We start from the raw sequence: 13,390 nt of genomic DNA, 5'->3' as shown, positions 1-13,390 counted from the left end.
TGAGCACTGTCACCACTGTTTGTCCCCTGGGCTCCAGAGCCATGCAAAAGCAGGGGCTCTGGCTAGATCCTGCATTGATGAACTAGTGAGCTCACTGCTTATATGGAGCTCCAGCAGAAGCCTCCACTGACTAGGCAGTAAGTTCAAAGTTTGTTGTTCATGCGCAGCACAGCCAAAGTACGGGGAGGGCGCACACCCCTTGCTACATTCTTGGTAATTTGCAGATATTGATTACTTACATAAGAACTATTTAATGAGAGAATTGCAGGTTTGCAAGTTCCTCATACCACATAATGCTGTGCATAAATGTTATGAATAAAGAATAGAAGGATGATATAAAATATAATGCAGTTAAAATTTTGCTGATGTAATTGACTGATTCAAAGCTATTTGAATACACAAGCAAGGCAGTGCAGGGCTATTGTGACTGAGTTGAAGTTAGTGTGGCAATTATTACATTCTTCAATCCCTTCTCCAGCATATTCTGAATTCTCTCACACATTTATTGTTTTGGCCAAGTTTATAAGTCTGACTAAGGAAGAGACCTCTCCCAACGTGATATATTTGGGAACATGTGACTTTTCTACACATTTACGTGCAAGGTGATGTAATGGCACTGCACTGGAGATTATGCATATGTACAAACACACAGAGAAACAAGGTCCCCTCTTATCCTTTCCCTTGGTTTGTCTTTTTTGTTAAACAACAACTAAGTTAAAAACTTTAAGTTGATGGTGCCCCAACACGTAGGTGTTTCACCAGAAAAACCTTAATAAATACAATCAGTATCATAATTACACAGACATGCTACAATTTTCATAATAAAACAAACCATTCAAGTGATCCTCATAAAACCCAAAGATCCTTGTAACACCAACTTGTCAACTAACAGTTCTGAAAACTTGAAGAGGGGGAAAAATGAGCTTTTTTACAGGTTAGCAAATCTGGGCTATGATGGAACAAAGGCATATTCTTTCACCAATCATTTGCCCCCTTTTCCTCTTCTGGCAGAATAATATGCAGGTGATATTTGTGCCTCTTATGGTTTTGGGCCATGGACATTTTCATCTTCTTAAAATTTACATTAATAATAGCCACGCAGCTATTGGACATGTTCAGCTGTGCTGTTATGGTTGACTGCATGCATATAGAAATTATATGGAAGGAAAGGAAAAATGAAGAAAAAGAAAAGGAACAGAAATACAAGCATTTCAAACAGGCCAGAAGAAACTCATTGTTTGTTTGTCCTTCTTGTACTCAAGCTCTCCCCCTCACAATAAACAAACATCTAGTCTTTATAGCAGGCCGCTACAGCCAAGATTTAATACTTCTGTTATGAACTTGCCATGTTTTTTCCCAAGGACTTGAGTTATAATTAATCAGAAAAAAAAATATTTTCAGCATCAAAGTACTAAAACTCTTCCTCCTCTCCCAAACTTCCATTATATCAAATTCATCCAACTTCAAAAAGGATCACACAGTCTGACACACTGTCACACTCCAGTGAAAAGATGACCATATTCAAAAGGAGGAATATGTTGCAGGTGCTCATTCTTGACTCTAAATAGATTATTTTTCTGCCTTTCTTTTTACAATGAGAGCATTCTTACCCCAGACAGAGCCTCCTACAATGCTCTGGGCATTTGTTGACCTAGGATTTTGTTTTCTTTTATGAAAGGGGGTGGCTAGGGAAAAGATTAATTCATTATCTATTGGGGCAATCTTAATGTCCGTTTTTAATTTAGTTAGGTATTCATGAACTATGGTAATGGGGAATGAATACAAATGCATTTACTTGTTCTTAAACAGAAAACAAGTAAAGAGAAAAAAAAGAAGTAGGTAAAAAGATTGCATTTACACAGTACAAAGGCACCATGTTTATACAACTGAGTACAAGGCTGAAAATAAACATTTTGGAGTTGGTTACATTATACCAGTTTAGACATAAGCAAGTCAAAAAATACTATAATAATAATGTGAGAGGCAAGCATATCTTAAAGTAATATATTTTATTGGACCAGTGATGTACTTGGGAAAGCAAAGCTTTCAAATGCAAAGATTCTTCCTCAGGTCTTGCATTCAAAAGCAGTTGGTCTAATAGAAGATATCACCCTAAGAAATCCTAGCCTCTCAATTTTGTGACTCTTGCACCATAACAACAACAACAACTTCCACCAAGAGGTCTCAAAGGGCACAATTAAAATACTACTTCTCAGTGGCAATGTGTAGGGGATGCATGAAAGTGCACATGCATGGCCTGAGAGAGTTGGTGCATTCCCTAGCAGGCCACACTCCCCACTTAGGCAACAGGCGGGGGGGCAGGCATGAGTGCTGGTGCCCCCCTGCGTGTGCCGGCTGGGGAGTGGGAGTGCCAGATGAAATGCCGTGGCCACTTCTGGGAGCACCGTGGCTGCTTCCTAGTCTGTGTGATCAGCCACGGGGGGGGTGCCGTCTCTCTGGTCAGTACGATTGGGTACAAGGGACTCATCCCAGAGTTGGATCCCCCCAATCGCTGACTGGTCACTGGGGGGGGCACGTACCTCACCCCCCCACAACTAAGGTGGCACCAATCGGCTATGCTACTTTAAAGTGTTTAGACTGGAGTGCTTTTGTGGTTGTTTAAGAGGAACCAAGCTGCAGCACACATCATGAGTGGCATGGGTGACCTCAGCATGTGGCAAGGGACAGGCAGCACAGTAGCAGATAGGGCAGGAAGCAAAAAATAGAGTAGCAGATCGGAATGGGAATATAAGGCCAAAAGCAGAGCAAAAGATCAGGTAGGGGAAGAGGATTGATGTGACATTTGGAAAGTGTACGGAGCTAATTTGTGGTATCCCTGCCAAATAGGTTGGCCCCCCACTGGTTTAAATAATATTTTAGATGCTCCTAACATTTTCCATTGGGTTATTGAGCCCATAATCACCCTCCAATTAAAATGTATTAAATTCAAGTTATATAGTCCTTTTTTCTTTTTTGAATTTGGTTGGGGGGGCGGGTGTCGCAGAGCACTAAGGTGTCCTTCTCCTTTAAGGGCTGAAACCGCTAAGGAGAGAGTCCTAGCAGTCAGTGAGAAGCCTCCAGCTGCTGGTTACCAAGGCAGCCAGAATAAGACACTTGGCCCACACCTGCCAGCAGTCTGCTGGCCAGAAGGGGCAGGGCCTGGCACATACATAAACCCCAGGGCTTGGACCAGGAAGGCAGTTCTCTGCCAGCAGCCAAGGGGGAAGGAGCTGTCCTAGGGAAGGCAAAGGGAAGAGGCCTGACTGCAAGTTCAGCTTCTGGTAATGTTAAGGGACAGAGCACACCCTGTGCAGCTTGAGTTATGTTGTAGCCAAAGGACTTGCATTTTTGATTTCTGTTTATAAGACCGGTGGTTTGGGTGAGGCTACTGGGGAAAGAGGAAGCCTCATTGGTGGGGCCCACTACAGCATGGGGACCTCAGCACCAGAGAGGGTGCAGTATTCGGGGTGCACAGGCCCCGGCACTAGAGAGGGTACAGTATTTGGGGCACACAGGCCCTGGCGCCATAGAGGGTACAGCGACAAGGGGGGAGAGCTGACCCCAGTGCCAGTGTGGGCGCAGAGTGAGACAGGGCTGTGGAGACCCCAGTGCTGAGGGGTGCAGAAAGAGTGAATAGACCCTGGCACCAGAGGGCACAGCGACAAGGGGGAGAGCAGAGCCCAGTGCCAGTGCGGGTGCAGTATGAGACAGGGCTGTGGAGCCCAATGCCAAGGGGCACAGAGCGAGACAGGGCTGTTGAGAGCCCAGTGACAACCCAAGGCCGAGTGAAATCGAGGCCTCGGAGGGATGCTGTGGGAATACCATCTGTGAGGCTTGGGGCATGGTAAAGGGGCGGTTTGGAGCCATGCATATAGCCCATAAGGCTGAGGGTGTCCTGAGACATCCGTTTTGAAATGGAACCCAAAAGGGGTCTGGGAACCCACAGGGTTCAGTGGGGTCTATCAGGACTGTGTCCAACTAGAGTTGAAGGCAGCCTCCCTATTTATCATAATCACATCAAGAGGTGGTGGGCGAGAATAGAGGGTGCCCATCAGGCCAAACTGGCACGGTCGAGGAGTTCTAGGTGTAACACAGACATCCTTGGGGACCCCATCCTGTAACAGGATCCTGTTCCAGAGTTTGGAAGAAGATGAAGATGAAGAAGAAGAAACAGGGAAAGTGACAAGAAGAGCAATGTTCTCTAAACTGTCCCATCAATGGTCTCCATCCACGTTCTAAATGGACAGCTTCCAAGGGACAGATGTATTAACATAGTGAAGTTTTTCCTATGCTTTGAATAGGATCTGCATATATTGATTTTAATTCAAACTCATTCCTTTCCTGGGATTTGGCTATATTGGTAATTCAAACAACAAAGCAAACAAGATTTTTCCCTCTAGCTTGGGTTTTGCTAGCATTTCTCTGAAGACAACTTTCTTACTCAGGCCTTATTTTTTTCTGTGTAAAGAACTGGATTCTCCACTTTTCTTGTAGTAACAGCTCAGTGCATAAGGAACACTGGCTACCAAGAATTAAGCAGGAATCAACATGCACCTTCCTGAATGATATCTATCATCCATTAACAGGGTAACTGACTCCTTCAGTCAATAGACTCCCTCCTCTGACATACAACAATAATGCTGGTCAATGCTGATTACAAGGGGAGTATAGTTTACAGGCATCTCCAAATTAGCATTGTATTTGTAGTCCATCTTGCTGTACTTTATGTGATATTTCTGTATTCCAGTGTCTTCTAAAAACCTACTCAGTAAGTCAAATTCAAACACAGGGTGATACTGTGTAGGGCTGTACAAAACAGCAGTGTTCTGCTTCGACTTCCGTATAAACGTTTTGATAGAACAGCGTTTCATTTTGAGTTTTGTTTCATTTTGAAAGCACTGTTCCATTTTGTTTCATTGAAATGGTTTCGTTGTTTTGATGCTGTTTTGATGTTTTGCCCATAGGCTATAATGGGGAAGCATGAAACAGCTTATAACTTTGTAATTTCTTGCCTGATTCTAATGAAACTTGCAGGGATGCTAGCCCCTTCTGAAGGCATGAAGCCTGTCAAGTTTCAAGGAGTTATAGGAAACTGCACCTCAAGCTGCTGATAAGCAGGAGCCAGGGAGCAGGAGCAGCATCCTGTGATCCAGCAGGCAGCTCTGGGGCCCACACCCCCAGGATGAGTCCGGCAGAGCCCCCGCAGCCCTCTAGCTGTTCCAACTGGACTGAGCCCAGCGGTGGGAGATGCTTCCCCCAGTCGCTCAGTTCCCCAGCACTCGCAGCCCCATAGAACTCACCCCTGGTGGTGGGAGGCGGAGCGCAGCACCTGCTCTACCCACCTTCTGCCACCAGGCTGAGCTCCATGGGGCTGGCCAGGCCAACCAGAGTGCAGCACAGTGGCAGGAGGAGGGCAGAGCCACATCGGTCTGTGGAGCTGCTTGGAGTGCAGCCCTGGCTCTCCCCTGCCTCCCACCACCCAGCTGGCTGCTTTGAAATTTTAAACGTTTAGAAACTTTTGAAATATTTCGACTGGCCTCATTTCATTTCAAGGCTGTTTCAAAGCCCTTCATTTAATTTTGATTTCACTGTTCAAGCTTGAAATGAGTCGAAACAGTGTTGAAACTATACTGTGGCCTTATTTAAGTTACTGAAAGATTTGCTGCTGTCTTCAGACGTACCCTCCCCCATTTAAGCTCATCTATTTATACCATGTGTGAAGCTGACCATCATCTTGGTTTCAATCATTTGTTTAGGAGAGACAGCTTTATTATGGGGACATATTTTTTCTTTTGGGGGGAATCTTAATGTAGACATTTTAGAGTTTGCATTTACCTTTTTATTCAATTATAAATGTTTAATTCCATTTCTGGATTCTACTGGGGATGGCCATAAAAGTTTCTGTTTAAAAATGCAGAAAGACCACTGGGTCATTTTTCAATAGACTTCTGGCTCAATTGACATAAAAATCCAAAAAGAGGAAAAAATAAGAAAAGGAAAAATGTTGTCTTTGATGATCATATATCGCCAGTTTATTTCTTCAAACACATACAAATTACTGTGCCTTTTTTAAAAATCCCCAAAGATGTAGTGTAATTAAAGTGCAATCTACTACAAAAGTTTGGAACAACTTTACTGAACACCCTATGGTAGAGATTTTCAGGATCAAAACCATGCAAGAACAAACAACATCTTCTAGTAACATTTTTCTTATTTACTTGGTTACAGTAGAGTTCATGATGACTTGTTTTCCTTTAGTTATATCTGAACAGTTTGACAGATTACTGTGACAAGGTTAGCCTTAAATTGATAAAAGGTTTGATAGTGAGGGTACATTTGTCAGAAATGTCTGACATCATGTGTAATGGAGTCTGCACAGTGAGCATCAATGGTGTGCCAGTGTGCTATTTTCTATTCAGAGAACAGTGCATGCCACATGAAAACATACAATAGTAATATATAAAAGCAAGGAAAATTAGCCAAGACAGACACTCATTTTATCAAACAAAAAACTCATAATTTTTCTATTTTTCATTAGACGAGATTTCTAGTCCTATAAACAAATGCCAAAATACAATTAAAACGATGTTGAGTGAAATTAAAGGGTGTTCTTATTGAAGTAAATTTGAAAACATTTTCCATTAGTAATTTAGTTAGCTGCAAACATTTTCAACACTCCCATGGCTACTGAAGAGATAATATGGTTTTAAGAACTCCCTAGGCTTCCTGACTATTAGCACAATTGTTGCATAAAATGTGTGTGACTGGTCCTGTCACTTTCCCACATCTCTAGAAAAATAGAACATCTGAGTTATAACACTGGCTTAGGAAATCATGCACTGGGTTCCAATCTCACCACTTCTAGCTATGTCTCTACACATTAATACTGACCAGTTATTACTAACCAATTACTCATATCTCTATCCTTGCCTACACCATTTTAGTTCTACCAATAGTAAATAAAGTAAATGAGAGGATATCCTTAAGCACAAAATAACAAAATGCTAATCATGTCTGTTTTGCAAAACTGACTTTCAGAGTTTAGATGCACACTTATAACCACTAAACTATACTCTACCCCAGAATCAGGAATGTTGATGCTTAGTATTCCAGTGCTGTCTCATAAAAGCCCCTGACATACGTTACATTTATTGCATTATTAATAGTTACCATGGCACGTTCAGCCAATTTATGGTACCATGAAGGAGCAAACAAGCCACAAAGATGTACCGCTAAAATCATCTTTGTGCCATAGTTTGTATGGCACCATAAAATGAATGCATGACATGCACTCATCCCAATGCTAACAGTCGGCTGACTATTAGCATCTGCCCTGGGACCAGGGTTGGCATCAGACCAAGATAGCCCTGGCATGGATGACAAAAATGCGCTTCTGAGGGAGCATGTTGTATTGTTCCCTACGGAGGGAGCCAAGCAGCTTCCTTACCCTAGAAACTTTGCGCTCCCATATTGGCAGTCTTTCCTGCTTTGTCCTGCAGGCACATGGCACTTGAAAATGCAGGGCTGGTGGGAACCTTGGGCCCCCCTGAAACCTGGCATATTAATTGTCTTGCCCCCCAAAGAGCTGCAAAACAAGGCTCTCTGCAACCTAGAAGAGCTTCCCCACCACCTGGCAAGTGCAAAGCTGCACTGCAGCCCTGCTGAGCTGCACACATAGATTTTAAAGACGCTAGTGCATTGATGCATGGGAAGAGGCTTCCTGATTCCAGGGCTGGAACCCCTGATTTGGCAGCCACCAGATAAAGGTTGATTAACTCCCCTCAACCGGAATTTGCAAACCTGTGCCCCAGGCTCTCTGCACTGGCAGTCACGCAACTGGGATCTGATCCGCAATCCCAACATTCACGCCCCCTGTCTTGCATGTATGGCATGGCAGGAGGCAGAACCATTGGGAATGGGGATCAGATCCCACAGTGCCATTAAATGAATGTCTGCCACCTTTCAAAGAGTTGTGGGCTCTGCTCAGATAGAATCAGTAAGCCCGATGCTCCCAATACAGATATTGTAACAAAATCTCAGTAATGAAAATGGGAGTTGAGGCATACTGATAAAGGACTGGATGTGCTTTTGTGTTGGTAGAGGACTTGCACTGTTTTTAATGAGACAAGTCAATGTTTTGTTTGAGGAAGAGGATTAAAGATCAACTTCTGCCCTCTTTTCTGTTTTAGTGAATACTGTATACTATATTTATTTGAAAATAAAGATGAGGCAACAGAAATCTGAACTTATATTCAACTTTTCTACTTAACCATTTTCCAGAAGCAAAAAAGTACTTTGCCATACATTATTACAAAAAAATTGTACACATTGCTATGGCATCTTATTGCAATATTGAATGTTTATGCTTTTCTTTATCCATCCTTTCTTTTTTCTTTGATAAATACTGTTAATTTTTCAGATCCTGAAGCAAGAGAAATGACTATCTGGGCTTTCTAAAAATATAACTAGAAATAAAAATATAACTTCTTTTTGTACAAATGGTGGCTGAGACTCTGATCCCAACAGATTAGGTTGGGTACACTACATATTGAATTTTGCCCTGATACCAACAGAACCACAGTGTCTGGTATACATTTACAAATGGAGAAGGGCAGGTACATGCAGGCTGAATCAATATCTGCCCTGTTCTATGAATGAGCGCTTAGTACTATGCCTTTAGAACTTAATGTTGGAGCCTCATAGGTCTTGTGGTAATACTCAGCTTCTTTTAGAATTATTGCTCAGGTCAAAACAAATAAATATAGAAGAGTTTGCCAAATCTTCAAAGGACCAGACTTTAAACCAATAATACAAAAAAATCAATGTAGCTTCCTAGGGCTTCCATGGACCTCTGCCATTATATACCTGTTGAAGATCTGGCCCTTAAACTAGGATTTCCTATGATTGTTACAAGAGAAAATTAGGTAGGGGTAGTTAGCCCTGTTAGTCGGAAGGCAGGCAAAAGGCAGGGTACATATGCACCTTATAGACTAACTAAAAAGATTATATATAGAGCAGAATCTGTTATAAAGTCTATTCCATCAGTGCTGTGAAAGGACAGCATAGAGCATTTATAAAGTGGACTGAGAGATTTGAATATGCAAGATGGGAAAAGAGGATGGAGAGGAAGAGGAGAGAGAAAGAGAAAAGAGGGACAGTGCTGGGAGAAGCAACAAAGAACCCATAGGTACAAAGGGGTTAGAACAGCACATCCAGGTAATGGCATAAGAATATATAGCCCCTGTTAAAACATACTTAATACAATCCAATCAGTGGATGATTTCTTGTTCCAAAATTTCCCATTCAAGGTTCTTTTTTGTTTTTGTATTTTAACTTTTGATGCCTGAGAACAGCAATCTGCACTAGAGTCAAGCACTAGAGTCATATTTTTACAAAGGTGGAACATGAAAAATTTCCTACGTGGTATTTTCCTGAAAATAGGAAATAGGTTTAGCTGCAATAATTATGGTTTATTTAGTGAAAAACAAAAACACATTTGTTTCATAGAAAAGAGCTCAACATTCTGATGCCTCTGATTTTAACCAAATCTGTTCAGTAAAGTTATCAGCCCGAACATCATAGACATGATAACAGTCCCACAACTTTCCAAATACTGTGCATTTGGGTCTGGGTCATATATATTGTGCATTGCTTTGGATCAATCAGGAAATGCAGAGATACACAAGAGTACAACATTAAATTAAATAAAATGTTGTCTGCTATACAACTCAGCCTTAGATTGATTCTTATGTTATCAAATTCCATTTACTGCTCCCTGCCAGCAGGCTGATTTGTAAAGAGATGTCTTAAAGGTGCCTTTCTCCTTTGAAAATGACTGTAAATCATATTGTGGACTAACATGCCTTTCATCCCCATTATTTCCCAATCAATGTTCTTATTTTAAATACGAATATATGTTCCTTAAATTCTAGCCAGACAAACTCTAACTGGGATCTCAAAGTGAAACAAGCAATATTCTTCTTAAGTTCATGACACATAATAAAGACTCTGCAAATCAAATCAAGCCCTCATTTACAGCTGTATAATCCACTATATTCAATTGATTGCATAAATGTAACTGATTGTCTTTAATAATTTGATCTGAGTAGACAGTTCTGTTGATAATCCAACAGGAAGAGAAGAAACTAACTGTGCTTCCTCTGCAGTATTAACAGGAATAAGGAGTAGTAAAATTTCTATCTGTCAATAAAGATGGCAGACATAGTTCCAAATACATACAAGAGAAAGATCTGTTGAGTGAGAAGTTGATGTTTTTCATATCATCTGTTTTCAACATGGAATGTACTTAAGGACATATTTTGATACAAGGCCATATTCACTTGGTTATACATTTTGTAAGTTTCAAGCTTGACAATGTGTGATGCAGCAATCACAAGACATGACAAATGACAAAACAGGATGCATCCATGTTTTGTTACAAGTGTCACTACAAGTCACAGATGATTTTATCTCTGAAATCTAGCGGTGTTGATGTTTTCTCATTGTGTGCATTAGACAAAAAACATTTAGGAAAAAAAAATTATATAAAAAAAAATTAGTCGTGCAATTATAAGGACCCTTTTTTCTCTATCTCTTCAGAACTGGACATGAACCCCAGTTCTGAACCATGATTCTTTAGATCCTGAGGCATAAACATTGATTAAATACTTGATCTAAAGGATTAACATTTATTCTTAATGTGCACCAACCTTTATGACATACATCATCTACAGTTGCAAACCAAAACAGCTGATTTGCAAGTCTGTCCCTGCAAATGAAATGATCAGGCATATTCACTTTAAAATATAGGGCACCGAATATTTTAATTGCACTTACGGCTGGCAAAGCTTGATAAGGTCCTGGTCAGTGGTGCCGGGTGGAAGGCCTCGAATGTACAGATTGGTTTTACTCAACTGTTCCCCACTGCTGTTGTTGCTGCTGTTGTTGCTGCTGTTTGTGCTGGGACTGGGAGGAGCCATGGGGTGGGGAGCTGGTGCATAGGACTGCTGAAAACAAAAAAAGCTGTTACTGGAAAACAAAATCATCACCATCTCATGTGTTTTATTAAAGTAACTATGAATTCATTCTGTTCACCCGCCTGTCTCAATATGTACTGAAATACATTATTAATTCAAGGCTTAATTTTTTTCTCCAGCCTTTTTAGCCAAAGCAATAAAGTGCAATAAACTTACTTTGAAAATCTGAAATAAGAGCAGTTTATAGACTGATACTAGTTTATACTGCACCCTGTTCATAAAATGAGGGCCCATAGCAGTGAACATTTAGGAACAACACATACTAAATGAAGGTGATAAGAGTATATATATGCTTTAAACCTGCTACTCTATGACAGACTCAGCATAAAAGTTGAAGAAGGAAATGCATTGTCTTGGGATTGAAATCAGGTAAAGGTTCTCTTACAGGAATCTAGAGAATCATTTCTATTCCTGTGGGATCTTTAGTACACTCATGAGAAGCTGACAAGTTGATAATAGCACTGGAAAAATTGAGAACGAAGGTAGCCAAAGAACATGTCAGTATACTGGTCAATCTGGGTGGATTTGGCAATGAAGAGATCAAATTAGATGATCATAATGGACCTCTGTTCTGGTGCTAAATTTTATAAATAGGTACAACTGACTGGAAAAATGGGCATATTGTTTCAAAACTGACAAATACTCATAGGGACAACAGTGTGTACCATATATGACCCAACACATTAAACTGGGTGCTGGGCAAGGATTGAAACAAACATGTTTTGAAGCTTCCCTCAGTTTCTCCAAAATAGGATCACCATTTTTCACTAGCTGCTTAAAAGCCCTGACTACCACAGCCTCCACTTACTTCTGATAGTTATTTGAAAAGCATTACCTAGGTTGTGTTTCTTCATAGCTAAGTACAGGCATTTGTGTAGGTTAAATTGGGTTCAAAATGGCTACGTGATTTAGTTTGTCCCAGTGCTGACCTTACACTTACAGACTTACAGACCTATACACTCCATGACTGCCAATCAGTCTAAACCTGTAACTGTACAGAAGTCCCATGCACACAAACTAGTCTAAAATGTGCAGAACCTGGTTTAAGATAAACCTGGATCTATGTAGTATCAAATGTATTCAATTTAAATCAAACTGGTGCATGTACTCTTTCCCTGAGCAGCCCCAGGACTGGGAAAAACCAGGCCCTGGCCCCAGCCCCTGGGCTGCTCTTTTCACACACTCCCCCCACACTGGACTATTTTTTGTCCCTGCCCCCCTCCCCCAACATCTTGCTTCCCTCCCCAACCCAGACCAGCCAGCCCTTTCAACCCCCATCCCACAAGCCACTCTGGGTGCAGCCGCTTTTATAAGCGCTTGCCAGTGCTGGAGCCGAGCAAGTAAGTTCTGGTGGGTCGAAGGGTGGGAGGGATAGGGTGTAGGTTTGCTGGGGGAATCTCACCCCACCCACAAGTCAGGCTTGCCCCCCTCCAACCCCACCTTACCCCTCAAGAGTCACACCAGCCCCACATACCCCACCTGCATGTTGCGTGTGCCCATCATCCCTCGTGTCACACCTCCCCCATTCCCCAGTACAGTCCCAACCCCCCTGCTATCCCTGTCAGGAAGCCATTTTGAATAGATTAAGCCTCCCCCTAATGCCCCTGGATGCCTGTACTTAGCCTTTAGGACATTTCCCACACTAAAGGGAGCACACCCTAGTATGACATAAAAATTTTGGGCAGTGGCGGGCACATACAAATGACGGCTGCTGATTGCTGCCAGTTCTCCTGCCACCTTCCCTACTCTCATGCCCATCCATGTACGTCGCGTGCCTCCCGAGGCTGTGGGAGGCATAGAGACTGCCCGCAGGTGGCAGAGGCAGTGGCAGTGGCAGTGTTGGGGGCGAGGCAGCAGAAAGCTTCTGCAGTTGGCTGTGGCAGTGTCAGCAGTGAGGCGAGGGGTGGCGAGCACGAACCGGTGATCGGTGACCAGCCACAGATGCCGCCGGCAGTGTCAGCAGCAGGGGTGAGGAGGGGTGAGGAGCAGCAACTTCCCACAGGCACCACTGACAGCAGCCAATCTCAGGGGGTGCACTGCCAATTTCAGGGGGTGCATGTGTACCCACATGCACATCCTAAGTGTCACCAATGTGCCTATCCCAACTTCAGGTATTGCTGTTGATTCTCCTTGCTGACAAGTGCCACCAGGAAGGGGAATCAGCAGCAGTCAGCAGTGGGGGAGCTGGTACTACAGCAAGCAGTGGCATCAGTGGTTGAAGTAGGGGGCACAAAACTAGGCCACAGTGCTTGGGAAATACTGCTTTAGGAGGTTAACAACTGAATCATCTCAAAACAGAACGGCAAGCCTTTTTTACAATTAGAGAAAGACCCCAGCATCTAAATTCTAATCTA

The 13,390-nt window shown here is 42.4% G+C and overlaps 1 protein-coding gene across 3 annotated transcripts in view; it reads right to left on the bottom strand.

The window, feature by feature from the left end:
* RBMS3 (RNA binding motif single stranded interacting protein 3) overlaps window positions 1-11,003 on the bottom strand; it is a 542,868-nt gene extending 531,865 nt beyond the window's left edge. For 2 of the 3 annotated variants that reach the window (XM_019536251.1, XM_019536258.1), the window contains exon 1: window positions 10,837-11,003. In XM_019536251.1, coding sequence (XP_019391796.1) covers window positions 10,837-10,979 — 143 coding nt within the window. In that variant the 5' untranslated portion in view covers window positions 10,980-11,003. The remainder of the gene's footprint in view (window positions 1-10,836) is intronic. The other variant, XM_019536241.1, reaches the window with a different exon arrangement.
* Between the last annotated feature and the right edge of the window lie 2,387 nt (window positions 11,004-13,390).

The sequence above is a fragment of the Crocodylus porosus genome, unplaced genomic scaffold, assembly GCF_001723895.1.
Source record: "Crocodylus porosus isolate Cpor-Errol unplaced genomic scaffold, CroPor_comp1, whole genome shotgun sequence".
In the NCBI taxonomy this organism is placed as follows: domain Eukaryota; kingdom Metazoa; phylum Chordata; order Crocodylia; family Crocodylidae; genus Crocodylus; species Crocodylus porosus.
The sequence above is the reverse complement of the archived record's forward strand: the minus strand, read 5'-3'. Positions and strand labels throughout refer to the sequence as shown.